The sequence below is a fragment of the Lepeophtheirus salmonis genome, chromosome 6 (genome assembly GCF_016086655.4).
Source record: "Lepeophtheirus salmonis chromosome 6, UVic_Lsal_1.4, whole genome shotgun sequence".
Classification (NCBI taxonomy): Eukaryota; Metazoa; Arthropoda; class Copepoda; order Siphonostomatoida; family Caligidae; genus Lepeophtheirus; species Lepeophtheirus salmonis.
The window spans coordinates 43,739,696-43,764,265 of NC_052136.2; the positions used below are offsets into that span (position 1 = coordinate 43,739,696).

The 24,570-nt window shown below is 31.8% G+C and overlaps 1 protein-coding gene across 1 annotated transcript in view; it reads left to right on the forward strand.

Annotated features, from left to right (window-relative positions):
- Window positions 1-24,570, forward strand: part of LOC139905811 (dynein axonemal heavy chain 12-like) — a 61,351-nt gene that overhangs the window by 24,969 nt on the left and 11,812 nt on the right. Inside the window, exons 3-6 of the mRNA XM_071889534.1 lie at window positions 14,014-14,162; window positions 14,233-14,427; window positions 21,508-21,691; window positions 21,760-21,924. Of these exons, the coding sequence (XP_071745635.1) occupies window positions 14,014-14,162; window positions 14,233-14,427; window positions 21,508-21,691; window positions 21,760-21,924 (693 nt within the window). The remainder of the gene's footprint in view (window positions 1-14,013; window positions 14,163-14,232; window positions 14,428-21,507; window positions 21,692-21,759; window positions 21,925-24,570) is intronic.

Genomic DNA, 24,570 nt, shown 5'->3' on the forward strand with positions numbered 1-24,570 from the left:
CTTATTAGGGATATTTGTGTTCTTTGCAATTTGAGCTGCGAGTTTGCTGCTTTAGAATGTTGAGTGTTAATATACGAGCAGCAATATATCACTATTTTTTGGGTGGTTTTTTTAAATTGAGCTATTCTTCTTCAGCACTAACAAAGAACTTGTCTATTTTAAATTGTTTTTTGGACTCGTCCTTGTTGAGCTGTTGCTTGTTCTCTTGGCTCATAATCTTCATTGAGAGCTTTTGTCCCTCTACAATTGTTATCAGGAGCACCATCAACATCTTTTGACTTTACTTGACATTATCAATCTCAGTTTGTTTCCTAACATCTGTATTATCTTTTTTTGCTAGTGGCAATATAATCGTTTATACTAATGTCACAAGTTGTTTTTGATTATTTATCATCTCCTTGATTTGATTTTGTGGACACCCCTCTACTTCTTTCTCCTTTTGTTTGATAATGGGTGCTCTTCTTGGGTCTTGGGAAACGTACCTTTCCTGCTGAGGCTATTCTGATAGTGAAGTCTATCAATTGCAGGGTTTCAAATGCCAGTGGGTCTACATATATGTAGAGTACCTCACCAAAGTTAGTAATTTCATATTTTGCAAGTTCCACCTTACCTTTAATCTGAAGAATATTGCATTGGTGTACTATAATGTGAGCAAGAACTTCGTCTCTTATGTTAGCGGTCACCCAACACATGAAACTAGTGAGGTATTTTTTCTCTTTTCTAGTTCCCTCATTCACTCTGCTTCATCCCATGAAATCGCAAGGAGAGGCGTATTTACATTTTTGCTTTTTCAGACCTATTGTCCAGAAGCATCATCATTTACGTAAATTACAGCACTGTAATTTTATAGAGGCACCGTTCGAAGTTAGGAATTAGGTATACAATTGGTGCAGTCAGACGACGTACGTAGTCTGTGTCCATTATTTTAATATTTTTGTACCATTCCGTGATAGAAATATGGTCACTTATAATAACAATTTTATTAGCATCCTTAGCAATGTCAGTGTAAAGAAACTTCTTTTTGGGCCTAGTTTCTTTTTTTACATTCTTTATTGTCCTCAGGGGATTGCTTTGAATACTTCTTTTTTGTATCAGGATTTTTCTTGTTATTGGACACTTTCGATTCCCTTTTTGATTCCTTCTGTAGGACATTGTATTGGGATATAATCCTCTTCCACCACTTGTTGTAGATGGTGGTTTCCCATTTCATAACCATTGTTGGGTCGATATTGGAATCATCCTCCATATTTATACAAAAAATAATATATGTGGTTACATATTATATCTATGTAGAGAGAGGTTGAACGATATTGAAACCTAAAAGTTCCGTTCAATATATATTTATTTTTATAGTATAATATTTAATTTTTAGTAGAATACAAAGGAACAGCTGAAACTTCTTAATTCTTGAATCCCTTGATAACTTTCCAACGAAGAAAAGGAGAGATCCAACCAGTCAAAAGTCAGCCAACAGGCTCTTGTATCACTATTTAATTGAATGAATAAGTAAAAAAACCGTTATGTCTTCTGGATTTATATTTAATATCACAGATGTCAGAAATGATGTGTACCTTGTTGCACATACGTTTGGTGAATCATAGAAGGGGTGTGAAAGAATGATGGTTTATTTTTTAATCTGCCGAAGAATGATTCTTTTTCCTTTATTGTTTTCATTATTTTATATCTCCTGAGAAGTGAACACCTTTTCCTAAATAGATTCAATTAAATTCAAAACCTGAATGAGCATTCGTGTGTGTCCATGAAAGACGAAGAGTAAACTTGAGGATTAATTGCCGAGTTATAATTCACATCCTTTGTTGGACTCAGAGTATAAATAAAGATGGACATCGGAGTAATTCTTGAAAATTTTCATTATTATTTCATTCTCCTCCTTCTCAATTGTCACAGCTGATTCTATCTGATCTAACGAAACTTTATGGCAACTAAGCTGCTGTCCTCCAAAACATGCTTCAAATTGTCAGGATTACCAAGTTGATTTACGGTTTCTTTTTTTACATGTCCAAAATACATACAGTTTTCATCACTATATAAGAAGTCATTGGATTGTGGGTGAAAGAGAAAAATATTTCGTTAGAATAGGACAGGCAAACACTACCGGTACGGGTAGGAGAGAAAAATAAGTTGGCTTTACCCGTATATATAAGCTAGTCACATCTATCTAACATCTGTTGAGAACTACTTATCAAAGTTTCAGCCATTTTGCCCGTGAAGTTTATAGATAACATTTGTTTGAGTGAGTTGATTTGAGTTTTTTTTTCTCCCCTTAATTGACCAAATTCAGTGTTGAACTGCCTATAAATAGTTATTTTTGAAAGTGTATTATTTAAATAGATTAAAACAATAGCAGACAAATAAAGGCATGCTGGTTTAAAATGTTTACACGTCTAAGTCAATTCATCTTGGAGTAATCGAACCAACAGCAAAAAGTATTTATTGAATAATTATTTCCAAAAGAAAAACGTCGAGGACTATTTGGACAGGTTGCAAAGATGTGAGACTCACTAGGAGAAGTGTGTAGGCTTACAAGGTGACTAAGTTGAAAAATATAATGGAAAAGAATGTCGTATATTTTTTTTAATGGGAAAGGTTGTCAAAAAAAAAAACCTTGTTTTAGAGTTTTTATTTATTTACCACAAATAAATAAATTACAGTAAATATGTAATTTGTGTGCTCACGTTTAAGTTATGAATAATTGAAGTTTTTGCAATAGTTTTGTCTTTTATATTATAGAAAAGGGGTCGTTTAAACCGTTTAATTATGCTGAATAAGCGTTAATCCTGGCACTGAGTGTGTGTCTCTCTCTCTCTGTCTTTCCCTTATCTTCTTCTTTTTCCCCTTTCTTTTCTTCTTTTTCTTCTTATACTGCCGGCCAGTGTGCTGACCAAAAAAGCAAATGCTGTTTTGCATTATTTTAACTATTATTTAAACAAAAGGATTCGTGCAAAAAGAGCATGAAAACATGTATTGCAAAATATTTAATAAGGACCCCCTCCCCCCACCAAGCCAAACACAAGCTCACTTTTACTCAATTTTGATTAGGTTTTTTAATTAATCATACCCTACAAGGTAGGGCTTCTATGAGGCTGTCTAGCCTTAGTTTTAAAAGTCTAACAATTTTGTGATTCGCGCTATTCGAAAGAGCTGACAAAAATTTACAATTGAAAGTTTTTTTTGGTTTTTGTCTCCGAACAACTTCACAAAACGGAAGATCTCCTCCGCACAAATGAAGATCTCCAACAAGAAGATCATCACCATGGTCATCTTGCCATGGTTGAAGAGCACGTTCCCCAGGGACAACTATATTTTTAACCAGGACGGCACCCCGGCATACATGTCAAAGAAGGTGCAGCAATTCTGCAGGGAGAAAAAAAAAAGATTTCTGGCTACCTTACTTCTGTCCTCCGTCCTCAACTGACGTGAACCCCCTGGATCTTGCTGTTTGGTGTGTCTTGAAGGAAAAGACAAAGAAGACTACTCACACAAATGTCGATTCCCTGAAGACCGTGATTACGTAGGAGCGAAACAACTTGTTTTTGAACTTCATCAAGTCTAGCTGTGCTTCTGTTCGTCTCCGTATTGAATCCATAATTCATATTGGAGAGGGACATAATAAATAAAACTTGTAGAAAATTGTTAAATTTTATTCTGTGTCATAAAAAAGAATAGAATAAAAAAATGTAAAAGTAGCTTTTAAAATTTTCTCATTTTTGAGTCCTCAACCTGTATAGGTATGCATACAAAAAGAGTGCTATCTTAATGGAATCACCTTTATTTAGACTTAAGTTTAATTGTAAATGTTCATATTTGCCATAATAGTAAATTCCTTATTTTACTTGAATATTATTCAAGAATTATTAAGTTGGATTAAACATAAAATATATATATTATGCATATTTCAATTCATATTTAAATTGCTTTCAAAAGGCCCTAAGTCGTAAAAAAAAAACATAGTAGTCTGTAGAATGGAGATTATATTACAAAAATATCTAAAGTTAAAAGAAAGGCTCTTACGAATAACAATCAACTAGAAAGTTAAGGATTGTAATTGTTAATAAGTTTAATAGTTTACTCAGATATATTGTATAAGTTTGCCCGCACGTCATACACTATCTTTCTATCTCAAAATTGGAGAGAGTGATAGTGGATAGTTGAAATTTAATTATAGCAAGCTTTTCATTATAATAAGGAAATAACTTCACTAAGTGAAGCGACGTGTGGGAAAGCGAAGAAAATATTATTGGAAAAGGGGAAGAGGGATCTCAACTCAATCGATCACAATTGCTTGAATAAGTTTTCACTTGGGATTAAGTGTCCGGGTAGAAACATGTAACTTACACGCATAGAAAGAAAAGGAAAATAACCTCTTTAATTAAACATTTATCAAAAATATAAACTTATATATTTTTAGGATACTACACAATGTCAAATAAATTTATTCGATTTGACTACCATTGACCCCACAGCTGGCGACAGGCCCTTTGAAAAAATAGTTCCAAGTACTACAAATAACGTTTGGGTACATTGTAGTCCACTCTTCGTCAGGCTTTTTTCCGGAGCTTTCCTTCTTCTGTATGGTATCCATGTGGTCTAGCCTCTTTCTAAAATTGTAGATGGCCTTATGAGCCTTTTAGACAGGCTGGCTACCTTTGTTGGAGTATGATACGTACAAATAAGAATTGATGCCCTAATCCTGTAATCTTCCTGAAATGAAATTTCTAGTCAGATCTAAAAAATTCAAAAGTAGCCGGTGGTTGATTCCTCCTCGTATCGAAGCCATGATTTAGAATGGAGGGGACATACTTAAGAAAAAGTGTAGAGCATTGTTAAATAACCAACTTTTGCTTCCAATGTTTACCATACAAATATAAATATATATGTAAAAATGGCTTTTAATATTTTCTAATTTATAAGTTCTCCGCCTGTATATATGTTCATTTTTTTAGTAAAATCTACATATAAACATCCTTATTTTAATATATTCGTGTATAATTACTAAATAATGTTTTCATTAATTTATTTCGTTCTAAAAAATTAATTTTTGAATTTTATAGTTCCAAATGTTTTAAGTCGTTTTCTCAAATTCAGTGTTGATAACATATAGCCAGGTCTCTGATTGTAGTCATACACTTTTTCAGAAGCCTCTGAAACAAGTTTTATAGCTTTTTCTACAGATTGAGAATGACAAGGAAAATTTTCAAGTTACCGATTCCAAGGACCGACAGTTAAGGACAGGTCACAAGGACTAACGGTATTAAAGATCGGTCTCTATGATTGAAAGTTCTAAGGATCGATAGGACCTGACTTAAGACTAGGCAGGGCCGAGTAAATAAGGACAAACACAGCTTTACAAAGATTTACTGTTAATTATTTGCTTATTAAAAAAAACAAATATTGCATTTAAATAAAAATAAATGTGGAGTTGAACGGAATGATTATGTTTAACAATAAAGGGTAAATGTAACTTCTTTGCTAATGTTGTTAGTTGCCTATTTCTTCGTTGTATAACAATGACACCATAAATAAAGTCCAATTAATAATAATATGTGAATTAATTCATCTGAACATTTTTATAAACATACGCAGCATCAACTCAATTGATTGAATTGACGTACAATGCACATTGCACATACTATTTTCTACAATTATTTTGTTTGACCACTGGTAACAATTTTCTATGGTATAGACGTCAGAAAACTGGCAAGGCGTCTTCCTGTTCTAACTGTGTTTCTTTTGGAGTCATCCCTCTGTTGTATCTGTATGTTATGGGTGGTCATTGTCGTATTGGAAGGCCCATCCACAACCCAGTTTCAGTATCCTACGCCGAAGGAACCATTGTCGCTCAAGATTTTTTTTTAAATGGCCCAGAATATCCTCTATTCGATGTCGTTAAGTTTTCTTTTTCACGTAGCAGATAAACATCATGTTACCAACGCCATGCTTGATGGTTGGGTTGGTGTTCATGGGATTCAAATCAGCATTTTTCTTCTTTTCAACACTTTCTTGTACATGTAATGTCTTTCACTGTTAAAATAACCTACCATTAAAATATTAGACCTTTGTTAGTAAAAATGAAATTGAGGTTTGTAGAATGGATAAGCGGCTTTATGTTCTAAATTTGAATATTTTTGAGCCACACGTTTGTTGCGCTGATCGTAGGTCATAATGAAATATTTATTACACGACCCATTCTCAGTTCCCTAGAGGCCAAAAAGTATATGGCATGCCTATCATTCTTTCGATATAGTGAAGTATCCCTTTCCACTTAGCAGAGTAATGCCTCTCAAAATATTATTCTGGGATAGTGCCCTTGGCTTATATTCCGCATTTTTCTTCCTCCAAATACTTTATTGTTTATATAATGTCTTTTACTGTTGAAATAAACCTACCATTAAAATTATAAACCCTTATTTTTTTTGTAAGTTAGCAAAATTACAAAACCACCAAAAGATAAAAACCTAATTTTCTTTACTATAAATTTATAATATCCCCTTCTGTATAAATGTCTTATCTCTAGAAAAAACATATTATAAAATAAATTGTTTTTACAGAAAGTATAGATATAATATTGGGTGACTTCTAGTGTTGTTGTTCACTCTAAAAATTGTAGACCAGTATCTGAGACTATATTAAGGGGACCGAACTAATTTACTACTTATACGGCCTGGACCAGCAACTAAGAAAAATTCATTCTAGATTGGTATTATTCAAAATTTGGTTTAGACCGAATTTATAGATGATTTGTTGATGACATCATGTGTGTTTCAAATTAAAGAAACATCGTCCACTCGGTATTTAGCCCTTATTTTATTCATATTTATTATTCTACAAAAAAACAGAAAAAAGTTTGTTACAAAAAAATTTCAAATTCAAATTTGGCGTTTCTATTGAGATCCATAAAACACTAATATACTTCCGCACACGCCTTCTGGATTTTTTTTTCTCTCCGTAAATTATAATTTCATAACACACCTAGTGATGTGTCGTAAGCTGAATTTTGCTGCATGAGTATATTCGAGTTGCTAAAAAAATACTCGAGGACTTAAGAGGTATATGCGTTACTCGCTTGAATATGCGTTACTTCCCTCAATACTCGGTACTCACTCTAACACTTTTTACTCACTAAAAAGCTTGTCAATTAAAAAGTCATATTTTTTAGAGAATTATTGAAAAAATAAATCAATGTTTTAGATCCTGGATCAGAATCATAGCTACTTTTCGACCAAACATTTATTTTTGTGGCCTAGACAATACATTTTTTGACTGGGCATAATTATAGACTGATGGTTTTGAAGTATTATCATTGATAAAATAATTTAAAACTACTTCATGGATATTTTACATGTGGTGTTTGATTGAAGTCCTACTGTGGCCACCCGAAACTTTTATATTCTTGCTGCATCTAAGCAATTCTATTTTGACCCATTCCGTTGTTCTAACTGGATAGAGTATGGGTAGACAGATAGGAAATATTTCCAGAATTTTAATTAAAATCTGTTATAAGATATGCAAAGTTGATAATTTACCAATTTTATAGTTCAACTAGAGATTCGAAAAGATAAACAGGGCTGCTAAAGTTTTGGTCATCAACTTTATCATTACTTTTTTTTATCATTAAAATACTAAACGGCCAATTAACTATTATTATTTATCCAATACGAAAACATTTTTATGTTTTAACCAATAAGTTCATTTCAAGATATAACTACTATTTAAATATAAAAAATATTGATAGTTTCAAAGTTAATACCCTAATACTGAAATGCTGCAAGAGGAATGTTTAAGCATACATTTGAAGGGATTTGCCAAACGAATTTGTAGCGAGCAGAGTGAAAATCAAATTTGAAAATTCGAATTTATGTTTAATAGCTACTCCTCCCTCATGCATTTAGAAATATTTATTAAACTATATTAATACAGACAATTTTGGGTCCTTCCACACCAAATCGATAAAAAAAGGGACATTTTTTTACGGCACCATCTCCAATTTATTTGAAATTTTGCATATAGTTTAATATTGAATAGATACTCAAAAAATTAAAATTTTATTCTTCTTTGATCTCAATATCGGGTGTTAGAGGCTGCTAAAGTTTTTTGCATAGAGGCCAGCACCCATGTTTTTAAACAGCTATATCTCTTGTGTCTGTAATGATATCGATATACTTTAAACGTGATTCGATAGATATTTACTTATTGATTATTCTATATTTCCTACTTTTACCCAAGAAAATGTCTCTTTGACCTTAAGGTCACAATTACAAATCTTTGACCTTAATAATTTCAAACATGATATACTTCAATATTTCTCAAATTTTCATAAAACGGTTGTCGACATATATTAATTAATTTCAAAAAAAAAGTTTTGGGCCTGCTTTCAAATTTGGATCAATTCTATCAGTGAAATACTAAGAATGGGATGTACAAAACATTGGTTCAATATTGGAAAAGATAATTAATTTAGAATTGTGGCGAGACAAATTTATATTCATTTACATATTTTTTTAATCCCAACTTATATAGATTTAGTATACTATAATGGCCTTAAGTATTTGTAAATATATAGGGTATTATAAACCTAATCTACTACAAATTTTGCTAACTAGTTCAAAAAATGAAACTTATTAACTCATATCCCCCCATCCAAATTTACAATTTCAATAAAATACAGACTAATGAAAAGATCACGAAATAAATTTCTAACTTTATTTCTGTTATCAAGAATTCATAAATAATTTATAATGTCACACAATAATATTTTTTTTTCTTACAGCCGCTGTATTGTATATATAATTTTCAACTCGATACTTAGCTTTTTTTGGTGTCGTGATAACTCTTTTAACTATCCATACCTCAGAAGCAGTAAAATGTTTCACCTGTAAGGAAATTTCGACACAGGGATAAATGAGGGTAACTTCTGAGTTCCAGGTATAGTGGTGACCCTTTTTGCCTATCGCTTAAGAGCACCAATTCTTGATTATATTCCCTACATTTGGAATATGCAAAATTTATATTCTTAACATTTTTTTAACAAAATTTATAACATTGGATAGGAGTTAAAATTGGTTCCGAGGTTTTTCCTTCTGAACAACGCCTTAGACTTGCTTTACTCACTAACCGTATTATTGTACCTCCTGAACCATCACATGACCCTTTTCCATGACTTGTTGACAAAAAAATCCATTCTGCTGAGATTCCAAAATATTCTTTGTTGTAGCAAAGGTGTAAGAAGTCCTTAAAATTCTGATATTGTCCTGCACATCCGTCCGAAAAGTATTTTATTTTTTAATGTATGGCAAGGTGTCTTGAACAAATTGGATAAATTTATTGATAACTAAATGGACATTCACAGTATCATTAGTGTTACACTCACAATATCACTGCAAAGTTAGCACGTTTTAAGCTGGTGTTTTGCTTGAAATACCAAACGAAAGGGTGATGTGTTTTCATAGAATTGTTCCAATGAAAACTTTGGACCTCGTCCTGAACAACGAAAGAAAAATTCCCAGGGAAGTCACAAACCACTACCATTTCTCCATCTTCCAACTCTTTCTTCGCTCTTTTAAAACTGGAGGATTGCAGTTTGGTTACTAAAGCATGTTGTTAATATTTTTGAAGACCTTTCGTTAAATGTTCCACGAAATCTTGACTAGATTTCACTAATGTTTCCAGTTGTGATCTATCTGTATGTGTCAATTTTCTATAAGTTATTTCATCAATCATATTTTCCTCCAAAATCTGAGTCAATGTATTTTTTTTTTTAAATTTCGTCACCACACATTCCACATCGACGGAGATATCATTCTATAGAGGGAGGATCACATTAGAGAATAATTAGGAGATCATCGAGTGATTGAAGTCTAACATTATTATATTCTGAATTTTTCATCCAACGCAGTTCATTAAATATGAATATTTTGGAGTAATATGACTAATCCTTTTAGTAAAACTTTCTCTTAATGTAGATAAATATTTATTGAAGTCCAAACTGCTTGTTTGGGATTGCTAGGTTCGTTCGAATCAATTTTGTTAGAAGAATTTAAGAGTATTGTGTCGTTTTCAATGTAAGTATCTATTTAGGGAGGTTTTTCGTTTTTTAACTTCTCGCATGGGTGACATATAAAGACCATTTTTTGACAAGGTCCCCAGGAACTAATCGAATATTTTTCTGGATTTGTGTTTTATGTTTATTAAATCAATCACTGCAAACTTTAGTTCATCTAAATAGCTGCCACACTGATGTTCCATTTTGGAAATGATTTGCTAGTCTGAAACTAAATAGGTAACTGTCCAGTTGTTTGCTAATACGTAATAAAGTATTCGCAATCATTAGTTTCAATAGAGTACTAGCTCATTGTTATTTCCTAACTTATTCACCTCCACGAGCTACACTCCCCCCTTTGTATTAAACTCATACAGTAAATTTGAATGTAAAAATTATTTTAGGCTATATACATATAACCAATGCATTAGTGTCTCGGCGCTCAATTGAGTGCCACTCAAAATTAAATTGTTGACGGAGAGTGGGAGCGCACTCTTTGTATTGAATAACAAGCAAGAGCGGGAGCGCGCTTGCAATTTTAGAAGAGCGATAAAATCGATAAATAAAAATTTCTTAACATACCTATTACAATTAAACCAAGAATTTGGATTATTTACTGTTGCAAATAATGTATGGTCGACAAAAATCGTGTGTTATACTTAAACTTGTCTCAATACACACTATTTGGGTACTACTACCCATTACCACTTCATATTATCTTATTTGGATGTGTTAATGTGAATTTTATCAATTTAATAATTGTTATTCAAAGATATTTGAATATTTTGCAGAATTGCCGTTCGATCTATTCAAGCCCAAATGTTACCAACTGCTTTATAGACTTATAACTTATAAAATTAAGACCATTGTATTTTACTAAATCTATATAACATATAATAAAATAAATAAATAAGTGTAAATTTGTCTCGCCACAATTCTAAATTAATTATCTTTTCCAATATTGTACCCAAGTTTTTTACATCCTATTCTTAGTATTTTGCTTAATAAACTAATTAATATATGTTGACGGCCATTTCATGAAAATTTGACAAAAATTAAAGTATACCATGTTTGAAATTTTTAAGGTCAAATATTTCACCTCGTGACCTCAAGGTCAAATATACATTTTATTGGTTAAAAGTATGGAATATAGAATAATTAGTGTGTAAATATCTATTTAATCACGTTTAAAAAAGATCGATATTATTAAAAACACAAGAGAAATAGCTGTTTAAAAACATGGGTACTGTCCTCAAGGCTTGAAATTTAGGAGCCTCCAACACCTGATATGGAGGACAAAGAGGACTAAAATTTAAAATTTTTGAGTATGTATTCAATATTAAACTATATGGAAAATTTCTAAAAAAATCAGAGATGGTGTTGTCTGACGAGTGATCGATTTGACATGGAATAACCCTTTTGTCGTATGTGCATTGGTTTGTGGATGACTTTTGAGAGTGTGCTTAATTAACTGCGTCATTCCAAGCAATGTTGAGTACTCCCACTAGACTTAAAACATTCATACAAAGATTACTTTTAAAATTAACTGCGATGAAGAATACACATTTCAAAAATTCAACATTGCACTGCCTCTCAGATAACATAAATTCTCAATTTAACAAAGAATGGAAGTAAGTCCAGGAATATTGATATGTTATAACGGGCTCGAAAAAGAAGAAAGGAAAATTCCAAGTTTTAAAGGGTTATGAGATTTTGACGGATTACCAGGTTTTGACAAGTTTCAAGCTTTTGACGAGTTTCGAGTAATACTATGTTTTAAATGTCTGCGATTCGAGTTTTTGAGAAAAATTACCAGTTAGGAAAATTGCCAGTATTTTGTTCAAAATTAATGATGAATAAAATAATAACACATTATAGCGAATTTATAATGTGTTTTATAGATACTCTAACCTTTCAAAAAAGAAACACAAGAGAGTAATTTACAATTAAGTGTATCCATTACAAAATAAATGAAAAAAATTTATTGATTTACAAATCATGTTATTTGCATATAACGTAGCATCTATATTAAAAAAAAAGAGTTAAATGGCGTAAAAAGACAGAAAAAATTAAGTTTTCAATTTAAAAAGCGTTGGCTTAAACTATTTTTCAGTATTGAAAGGATTCCTTGGATGTATTGGATGAACTAGCAGTGGTTTTAAAGAATTCAGGGTTACCTACAAGTACCCCTTGCAACTTGAGGGGTTGGATACATTTTTTGGTATTAGAAGGGTTCCTTGGACGTATTAGCGGTAGTTTTTAGCAATCTAAGTATTCAGCTATTTATCCCCTCCCCCCTCGTCCTCCTTACCAATCCTTTCGATCAATTTCATGGATGATTGGATTGAAATTTGAAAATTACAAGGAAATTGTATTGCAAAAACATTTCTCACATTTGAAGGTACTTCCTTGTGGGATGAACCAAACAAATATTTTGAGATATTTTTCATAAATAATATTAATCAAATTTATTATGTGTTATTATTCATCACGAAGTTTGAACAAAATATAGGAAATTTTCATAACTGGCAATTTTCCTCCATGACAATTTTCTGCAGTGCAATTTTACCTCCGGCAGTTTTTCTAGTGCCGAAGAATATATATATTTTTATTCTAACTGGAATTAATTGTTCACTCTCCATAAGTGAACATTTTTTTATACGTAGTTAGTGAAGTGGGTAAAATGTTTCACCAAATAGCAAATGAATTATAATTTTTTAAAGTATCTTAATAACTTCAGTTTGCTGTATCAACAAGGAATTATTTGGAATAATCATAGATAAAACATTGCAATTTTTTTTATTTAAAAATTCTATATTAATAAAAATTGATAGTGATGAATTTTGATAAAATCGAGAATGATGTATTGAATATCAGCTGACATTTTATTATTACCAAGATGTGTACTTTAAATTGTAAAAAGGGAAATAGAAAGATAAAAAAAACGACTTAAAAGTCAAAAAATGAATCAAATTCACCATACCTTGATTAAAAATTGCAAAATTTACGTATTATTTTAAGAAATTGCATTTTTAGGGGTGTTTCTGAAGCATACCAATAAGTTCACCTTATAAATTTTTTTTTTCAGATTGGAATCAATTTTATAAATTCCAGTTCACTATCGAAGGGTTAAACATTTATATAAGCTTTTTAATATCCGAGCACTCGAACCGGTGGGGGTCTTGGGTCTTTTCAGATAGCGCAAGTTTACTGATACTGTACCATGATTTCGGGTTCGGGTGCCAGACCTGTCCTATTTTGATCACTGGATAAGGAAATTACTATCTATCCTCAATTCTACTCTATGTCGGAAAAAAACCCTACACTTATCACTTTTAAATAAATTAGGTATAGGTGGGCATGACATTTATCATATGTATGAAATTTATTATAAAGAGCTTTGTTTATTAATATCTTCAAACCTCAAGCAATATCCATGTCAAAAGAAAGAGGTTCTGTTATTTAAAATGTTTATTGTTTGGAATAGAGAAAACACCATGTTATTTATTTTTGTAGTTTCAAAATTTTCACTCTTACAAATAAGAGACAATTTAAATCATGAAACCTTTACATTTTGAAGGGAAAGATTTTGAAGTTTGTAGATTTTTAACATGTAAAGCCTTGCGAAATAATATTATAATTGTGTATTTTGTGTACAAGAATGATAAATATGATAGGCCTATATTTATAAAGTATGTCTGACTCAGCGGGAACAACTTATTCTAGTTGCCATTCTGAACAGTTTATTTTTATTTTCCAAAGCCTTTAACGTTATTATTTCATTGTTTAAGACGGAACCTATAAGTAGAATGTAAGAACAAGCAAGTGTACTCATGAATGACGGAGAACACTTATAAACACCAAACAATTCCTTTTCAATTTTTATTTTTTTATTAAATAATTGAATGTAATTTGACTGTTCATTATTAATCTTAATTTTTCTTTTCTATTATTAGTTAGTTCCACTGGCTTCCAAGCATCCATTGAGCATTGAAAATCTTCTTGAAGAAGTTAAAAAAGATTTCAAGAACTGCCTTCAAAGAGGAACGCTTCAAATGACACTCTCATTCCCAGAAGAATCAGATCAAATGAATACGGACAATAGGTTAGCTTTGTTAGTTAGATTTCTTTGTTACATGACTAATCTACCTCATTTGTTTAATACTATTCAACAGTGAGGGTAAGAATGGCGAAGCAAATTATTCAAAAGATCTCACAGAGTCAAAAAGTATATTTTTTAAAGATTTTATTAGAAATCGACAAAAAATACTTTTGAATCTTCATATTCTTCACCCTTGTCTTAGAACAACTTTGGATATTTGTAAGCATTTTTTCAACGACTTAACTCTTGCGGATTTCGAAAGTTTTGGGTAAGTCAATCAACCGTGCAAAGATAATTTTTTAAATAATAATAATAGTAAAAAAAGGTTAAGTAAGAAGTTCTGATCGTGTTTCGCTAGATGTCGTTAGTGAGCTTTAGAACCATTATAGAATGCATAAAGATTAAAAAAAGTAATTCATTAATGTTTTGTGATTGTAGAAGCCAGGTGTGTATTACAGGGTCCCAAAATGGAAGTAAATAAATGAAATTCCATACATTCTTCAGTACCACTTCGAAAAAGGTCAAAAAAAGGAACAAGTGGGCAAAAAAAAATAATTGTACTGTTTTTGGACCAAATACAGTAGCAAATGTAACAGCAAAGCAGTGGTTCCAACGATTGTGTTCTGGTAATAAACTCTCGTAGGAAAATCATCGAAAATATCGATAAAATAATGGAATGGTCAACTTGGACCGGCATGTGAGACCTTTTTCTATTACCCAGGAACTGAATACTATCCAGAAAATCGTTTGGAACCATTTGCATATGGATGATATTAGGAAGAAGCTTTATGTATGGGTGCCGCACGAAATGGCACAAAATAAACTTTTGGATCAAATTGTTTTTGGGTGCACGTATCTCCAATATAGCATAAATCATAAATAATAGGTTCTTTTTAGATTGTTTCTGACGACAAACATTATATCTGTGAAATTGTGTAGTTTCTGTGTTCATTTTAGTGTTTTTTTCTTTTTTATGTTTGAAAACGTGGTCCTCTTCCTTATCAAACAAAAAAATTACCTTAATATGTATATAAAATCTTTTTTCGTTTCTATCTTATTATTATATCTAGTCCTGATGTGGTCATCTCGAACAAGGATTCATTGGATCCCATTCCTAAAAAGCTGAGCTAGCATGTATTGCAGCAAGACGCAAAAAAAAAAAAAAAAAAAAATGATGAAAGATGCGTTAGAAAATATCAATCTAAGCTTCGATTTTAAATAGGACACTTTTGTCCTTGTATTAACAGATGATAATATTTGTTCATTTGGACAGGATTATCTCCATTTTGGTAATGTCGTTAATACTACAGTTGTCTTTGGGTTCAAAGAAGGATAAATATTTTGTGTAAATCCTAAACACTCCTTTGATCACGCAAGTTTTTATACTCACGATAGAGTCGACGTAAATAATAGGGCTCCAGATCTGGAGCGGGTATATAAGACTCTTATTCCGTCAATGAGAAGTTGTGACACTTTGGTAAAAATGAGAATTAAAGGCTCCTAGAGACTAAATGAGACGTGAATTAAAAATCAAAGAATTGAAGCTCTAAACACAATACGGATAATTAAAGATAAATTAGTTAGTTGAGCGTTTAACACCATAAGGTGTGCGCAGCACTCAGGGCTTTGATATCGCAAAGAAGATTATCGACTATGCAGATTTTTTAAATAAGAAGGATCATTCATTCTCAACCAGAACAAAGAAAAATTAAATTGTGACATTAAGGATGGGCATTTGCCTATGTAGAATTGCCTATGCAAAGCATCGAAGATTGATATGCTTCCAAACTTCATCTCTTATTAAAAAACAAATTTTATAAAATTTCAACTACGAATTACAGGAGCCACAATAAATGATGGATGCTGAATAGTATAATTCTGAAAGACAAGTGTATGCAAAGAAAAACTGCATTATTTAATTTTCAACACTAAGATTCGGAGTATGTAGATTTCAAAAGGAATTAGAAAACATGGAAAAAGCTTGGATAATAATTGGTAAGTCCTTGACATGTACCAAAGCCACTCAAAAGAAAAACTCAATTTTAACTCTGCTTGCCCCCCAACAATTAATTTTCAGAAATATGATCTCCAAAATTATATGTAAAAAATACAGAAGCACATATCAGAGCTAAAATTGACCAATGTAGGAAGAACAACAACCCTCTACTTAAGACAGTGGCGAACCCACAATCCCAGTGGGGGTGCTTACTTGATAACAATAATGAATAACAAGAAAGTCACTCACATTATTGTTACCGACTACCACGAAAAACTCTATGAATGCAGAGATTACTCTCGGGGGAAATAATTTTTGGATAGTGGAGATTTTGCAGTTTTGTCAATTCTGATACTCAGCCTTATATTCTTGACTCAGTATTGATGACCAATCAACATTTTAATGAAAAAGAGGTTATTTTTTCAACCAAAACTTGTACTAAAAAGAACAACTCACCTGTTTTTTTTTTTTTTTTTTTTTTTTTTTTTGGGGGGTTGAAATTTATTAAATATTTTCTTTGAAAATATACAATTAGAAGGATTCTTTCCTCCATTTGTGAGTGACGGCCTACTCATAACTAATCCAGAAAGGGACAAAGACCATCGATACGTCGAAAGACCAATCACCCTACAATGCACAATTCATAGAATATTCTCTCATCTGGTCGCCGAAAGGCTGAACTCAACCCGTCCAAATATTATTAGAAAGTCTCTGGGAGGCTTTACAAAAGATGAAGGATGGAAGACGTCAACACTATTTTACAAACACTGATCGAAAAATCTAACGACTGCACTCTTATTGCCCTCAATTTTGAACAAAAAGAGTAAACAAAGGGATCCTATAGCGGCTTTGCTATTCATAATTACAATAGATCCTCATCTCAATCAAATAAATTATAAAAAATTATACAAAAAAAGCCAACTAAGGATGGTATTTCCTAATATGTCTACTCAGACGATACTTCTGTTATAATCAATCGAAATACATACTATGTTGACAATAGCCTCATTTATAGAACTCCATTGAGTTTTATCATCCTTCGGCACAGTGACAGACCTACTAGCATAATCACAAATAACCCATAAATCGTCAATATATATGGAGCAATAGTCCACGAAAGGTAACATCTCGATGAAAAGAATAATTTCTCCGAAGATGTGGGGAGGTCTAGGAATTAGTAGTTTCCGAATACATATGGAAGGCTATGTTAGCCGAGTGGTAACGAAATCGATCCATTTTCGAAATTTATTGTACCTAGGGATGGAAAATGGGTGACTTACGAGAACAACAGCCAAAACAAATCATGGTCGAAGCACGGTAAAGCAGTTAAAAGATCGCCTAGATCCGATTAACGTCCAACAAGGTAATGCTCTGTGTTTGATGAGATTGGAAAGGAATACTCCACTATGAGCTGCTAACATCGATATCTGCCGTATAATCCAGACCTGGGACCAATCCATTACCACTGATTGAAGTATTTGCATAAAAAAATCTTGATGGTACAAAACAGACCTCAAAAGAGGCTTGTGACTATGAAGTGGTCAACTTTTTTACGAATATTATACCAAAAATTCTTCAATCGCAGAACAATGAAATTGCCTTCAAAATAGACGGAAGTTATCTAACAAAACGGATCATATTTGATCTATGTCGGATAATTGAAAGTTTGATAGTTTTATTTTCAAAATAAAGTGATAAAATACTCAGTACTTTTTACTTCATCTATAATTTAATATATATTATGTACATGTGATATTCAAAACAATCCCCTTAGCAGTTATTATTACGAGTGATAGACGTTTTTAAAATAATGTCAGATTCCAATTCTTTTATATTATAAATAATAATTAAAAATTTGGAGAAAAATGTAATTTTAAGAATTACAATTGATAAAAAGTAGAAACGGCCTCAATAGTAGTTACTGATGTTGGGTTTTGGTCTGAAGTCCGAGACCAGTCTGATAACTTTTTGATTTTTATGAAATTATACTAATTCGGTTATTCTCGAGTATTTTTTGTTTGTTTGTACATTAAATGAAGACATTCGTAGTCCACATATTTTTTAATTTAACTTGATTTGCAGATTGTTAAACTATTTTACATCGTATGATATTTTTAGTTACCTAGAACAATCACTAGTTAGAGTATAATAATTAAAAATGCCTTTTTGTACAAAAAGGCGAGAGAAAGAGACATATGGTACACTTGCATGAAGAACTATGCTAACATCAGGTGTCCATTTTATGATTTTGGAGGGTGAAAATGAGTTACTGCTATAAAGAGAAGAATCTTCTACATTTAAAATAGTTTTAGAGCAGTGAAAATTTATCTTTATTTTTGTTTTATTATCCATTTTTAAATCAATTTATAGCAAGGATATGCTAGAATTCTTCTTTTAGAGGCAGATGTTACCACATATACGATACATTATTAAATAATGAACAAAAAAGCAGAAAGAGCTAACGCATACTTACGCATATTCTTTATACACATACACACTTTAGCCATAAGAACACAAATAGAAGCACCGCCCACTTATAGGCAGATGTATATTTAATAATGAAAATTGTAGGTATTTTGAGCATGTTAAGAATTTACATAGTAACCTTGTCAATTTGAATAATGTTTTTGAGGAGAGCAGCTTACGTGTCATTAAATTTAATTAGATCAGCTAGAATCAACCATGTCAAGGCAGCAGGGGGAGGAAATAAGGACTGACCTTGGAAAGAATTACACTGATGTCGATCCTCAATTCTACTCTGAGTCCAACAAGGACTTACAATTATAACTTCGTAACAAACCTAAGGATTACTTTCCGTCTTTAATGAACACACACGAATATTCTATCAGGTTTGGACGATAGTAAAATCTAGTAGTAAAGGAAAATCCATACTTAAGAGTTACACATTCATGACAACAACTGATGAAGAGATCACTCTTTAGATTAACAATTCCATAAATAGAAAAGAAAATGCGTAAGGTAAAAAATACACCGGAATGTCATAATTATATATGTTACATAACTACTAGCGATTCTAACGGATAAGCTTCTATATAGAAACGTTCAGCACCGTCCCAGATATGAAACAACTGCCTGATATTTGAAAACTTATTGAACTAAAATAACTATTGCATCGATGTGTTTAGGGAACACGTTTGTTCAGTTTGTGAATTTACCCTTTTAACATAATTATTAAAGTTAGAAAAAAAAGAAAAAAATGCTTAGTCATGTAGAAAATGATAAAGTGTCTTCGTCTGTTATGTCATAAATATTAGTGATATTCTGCGAGCTCTATTTGGATGTCTGTGTATTTTGGGGTTTCTAAAGAAACGCTCGAACAAATACAAACTATTATCGTTACTTGGTCTTATACTTTTTTCTCCCTAACAAACTCGTCAGCTTAGAACTCATATTTGTTAAAATAATTATTGAAAAATCGTTCATACAAAATTGTTTTTCCTTTCTGTAATAACTAATAATAAGATTCCTATTAAATGCAGCAACATTCTTAAATTGCTCAGATTAAGGGATTTCCTTTTCATGTAGACGCAATTTTTTTTTGAATCCAAATGAAATAAATACAATATCGTTTTGAAAACTTTGCCGTCTCGAAAATTGCACACCTAGTGATGTCAATCGTGTGAATCTTATTGCTGCCCACTTTTTTTGGTTTGGATAATCCTAAAAGAATGAATTTTCTTTTTTTTAGCAGTTCTCAATATCATTTAATTTCTTGAGTAGTGAAATAGATTGAATTATATTGAAAACCTGATGGAACATTCGTGTGTGCTCATAAAAGACGGAGAGTAACATTAAGGATTTGTTTCATAGTTATAATAGTAAGTCCTTGGTAAACTCTGAGTAGAATTGAGAATCGACATTGGAGTCCTTCTTGCTTATGTCCTTGTTTATTTCCTTCTCCTCTTCCCCTCTCGTCACAGTGCCTTGTAGCTGATCTTATAAAAAATTCTTCAAATTGACAGTGTTACCATGTTGATTTTTGTTTTCTTGTCTTTAACGATGTTCCTCCCTATGTAAAAAAAAAAGTTTCCATAGGGATTTCCAACTCCGTATTATGGCGTGACTTTGGTGACTCTGTTTTTGATCCTCAATTATACTCTGATTCCAACCGGTACTAACATTTTTAACTCCCAAAATGCTTATCAGTGATACTCAGTGTCATTAATGATCAGAACACGCGTGTTTACACTTTAAATTTAGATTTTCTCCTATCAAGGATCATATAATAGAGATAACCGCTTTATAAAATTAAAATAAACCATGTTCAGGATATTCTAAGAGTAGAGTTGAGATGGACATCAGAGAAATTCCTGCTAATGTACTTGCTAGAGAAGGCAAGGTACTCAAGTTTCTTTACTGTCTCTCACTCTGCTAAGCTGCTCTCTGAAAGAATATTCTTCGAATTGTCAGATTTATCTTGTTACTTTTCGGTATATTTTTTAGCATAGAGACTGATCATATTCTGTACAACTCTATGTGTAGATATTTATACCTTTGTTGGACTCGGCGTTAAGTTAGGGATCCACATCGGTGCAATTCTTAACAATATCTAAATTTATTTCATTATCTCCCTTTTTCCATGTCAAAGGGGATCTCCTTCATTTATTTTTCAAATTCTCAGAGTTACTATGTTGATTTTGGTTTCTTTTTTTAAAACACACATTATACAAACGCTTTTCATCCATATACACACAACTATCAACATACATATAAATAGTGTTGCCTGTGTGAAAACATGAATTCTATGTTACACAAAGAAAGGAAATCCACCTTGTAAGATCTACATTCATACATTGGCTCGGAAAAAAAAAAGAAGTTTTGACGAATTTCCTTTTTTACTCGCCAAAATAAGTTTAGTTATTTACATAAATCCCCTCTTTGGTTATTATAAATAATCGGCTGTGAAACTTTGTTTTATGTTTATTTAACCTATATCATCCCACTGTCAGTTTATCGGTTTTATACGTACTTGTTTAATAAATATGACTTTCAATTTTAGATTGATATGTAATTATATGATATTCAATTCCCAATAAATGAGTTTTTTGATCTAAAAAGTCTAATATTGTATAATTCTCAGTTCTACAGCAAAAACACACCTTATTATATCCTCCAAAATCATTCAATAATAAGCAAGCTTATTATAAAAAGTAAACGTTAATAAATAGTACCATGTGTCATGCTCCAACCCTCTCCTCGCTCTCAAAGTTATAGCTAGCTATATAAATGAGCCTACTCTGCCAAATTCATTCTTAGTAATTGTAACTTTTTCTTCACTGCACCTGGCATGTTAAATATTTTTATTTTAAATATATATTGTTCATACTTTAGAGGGAAATCACTTGATTTGGATTCCTTCTGTGGTAATATTATCAGTGAGAGTGAAAAGAATGAGGAGCTTATTATCAACGATTGGTACCCCCAAATATTAAAGGTATTTGCAGACTTTCAAAAGATGCGAGGGGAGAGACAAACTCGATTTCATAATTGTGCTTCTTCTTTACTCTCTATACAAGTAAGTAGTAACTGGTAGCACGTCCTATATATATGTATAGTTATATTTATATTAAATACTATTTCCAGCTTCGTGGGCTTCTTATGAAAAACATTTCAAAATATGTCTCCATATTCCGGGATCGACGTAAAATACCGCGTATAGAAATGGAGCTTGTCCTATCCGAAAATGGGATTTCCTTTCAACCAAGTGTAAACGAAGTTATAAATATGCTTGTGTCAGTTATTTACGAGGTAAGTTGGCTATCTATGGATCTTTCAAACATTAGGTCATCAAATAACAGTATAACATAATATGTTTATTTTGGAATAATTAACTTTTTTCCACAAAAAATATATGTTGTTTGTTTAATGTTAATATTAAAACATGTATTTAATTAGTGCATGTTAGTTTCCAACTATTACTTGATGTTCTAACCATATCTATGTCTATTATAATTTACGAAAAATATCATTACTTTGGGCATTTGAAACTTATATTATTTACATGGGGAGGACTCAAAAATTAGAAAATCTTAAAAACAGTTTTCACTTCTATATATTTTATTTTGTGCCATTTTTATGGCAAATTTTAAAATAAAAAGTTGGTAATTCAATAATTTTAAACACTTTTTATTTAATATGTTCCCTCCATTCTGAATAATGGCTTCAATACGGTGACAACAGTAGCACAGCTGGCTACGAGAGAACTGAGGACAAGTTGTTGTACTCCTGTCTTCATGGCGTTCAGGGCATCTACGCATGCATGATAAGTCTGGTTTGTCTTGCCCTCTAAGACGCACGTCGGGTCAGGAAGAAGACAAGAAGTTTGCTGACCACAAGGTGGCCATGTTCTCCCTGCATAAATGTTGCACCTTACTAAACTTTTGTGCGGGCGCTGTCTTAGGTAAACACATAGTTGTCCCTGGTGAAAATGTTATTCAATCATGACAAGACATTGTACTTAATGATCTTGTAGTAGACGTCCATGTTGACTTTTCCGTTGGCATCTTGCTGCCGTTGGACACCACGACGCCAAGGAAAATGATCTGAACTTGAAGCTTGGTTCCGAAGGTTCCCTCGGCCTGAGCTCTTGATTCAGCCAAGAAGCGATCATTTCTCCTTTGCAGAGCTGCGTCAACTGTGAAGATCTTCTTATTGAACATCAACTTTTGCGCAGAAGTTATCACACACTCTCTACCGTTTTCCTTGTTGCTTGAACATTTTTGATCGCACAAAGACAAAACAAACCTCAAATTATAGCTTTTTGTCAGCTTTTTTGAACAGAGACAAGTAAAAAATAGTCAGACCTTAAGAACTGAGGCTAGATGGTCTCAAAATATTCTTAATTTTGAGTCCTTACTCTGTAGAGTGTTATAAAATATGATCTTAACACGTGCGAGAATACGAATAGAGTTTTTTTTTCTTTCCAAAACTGTTATCCATGTTCAGTTTAATTTTCGAATAAAAAACATATAACTCTACCTTAATCCCCAGTGTCCATGAAGGACTGAAAGTAAACACTGCCCATGTCCATAGAATTCAGGGAGTTGTATTATATTTACCAAAGAGATCCTTATTGCTTTGTTTACAAACTAAGATAAGTCAACAACGCTCATACTAGATTTACACTAAATATATGTGAGAATGTTTAGTTTAGAAGGATAATTTAATACATCAACGGCCTATTATTTAATGAAGAAATAGAAAACGCAACAACCGTTTTTCCATATTTAATTTCTGAACTTATTTCTTTCCTTACAAATTTGTCACCTTATATTACGTATCAATAGAGGCTATGAATTGACGTCACATTGGTAATAGAGCATGTCCCTTTTTCTTTTTCTGAGTGGCAAAAAATTGAGCAAATTGACTTGGTAAAAACCTTCATACTGTTTAGCCTGTGATAATTGGACCCCAGATATCAACATTTTGCACCAATTGAGTCCCCTAATATTTATATGTTCTTGATTTTATCCACTATATATATTCAATTACGCTAACTCTTCATCATTTTTATTTGAAAGTTGTAATATTTGTGAACAAAAGCTACAACTTGTACAAATTGTCAAGATGTAAATGTCATATTTATATGATGTGTAAAAGTTAGGATTTTATTCAGGCTAATATTACAAATTACAATCCACCAACGGTCACTTTGTCACGAAAAAAAATTAAATATATTTATTTAAATTTTATGTAATTACTTACTAGACTACAAGCACATTTTGATAATCATAGAGTCAGAGACGACCTCAATATGTATGATTGTTGATCAGGACTTGACCAGTTACATTGTAGTTTTAACATATTCGATCACAAAGATGGATTCAACTTCTTCTATTCTACAAAAAAAAAATTATCTTTATAGTTTAATGTGACAACATTTTTAATAGCGGCTCAAGCCAACTCATAATGAAATGCATTAACTATTTAATAATAATTGTAGTTCTTTGCGAATGGATAAACTTTTATCTTTTAAAGTTTGTATAACATGAATGAAAATAACTATTTCATAGTTTTGTAGCATGAATCACATTTAAATATATACAGGGTCTACAATTTATTTTCCCTGTTACTTTGGCACGCTCTTACGGGAAAAATCAGTCCCTTAAGCAGTTGACTTTTTCTTTCGTAGAAAGCTTGCTCAAATTTCACCATTTGAGAAAAAAAAATGAAGTAATTTACGAATCCGTCGTATAGCTGAGATATAACTGTAAAGATATAAAGTAAGGTGTGAACCTATAACATCAAAACATATAAAAGCGGCTAATATGTATTTAAAAAAAGTAAAATTATTAACCCTAAAATTAGACTCCCTACAACTACTGTAATATCGAGTGGTCTATTAAAATCTGAACAATTTGAATTTTAAATTCAAAAAGCTATAATTTATTAATT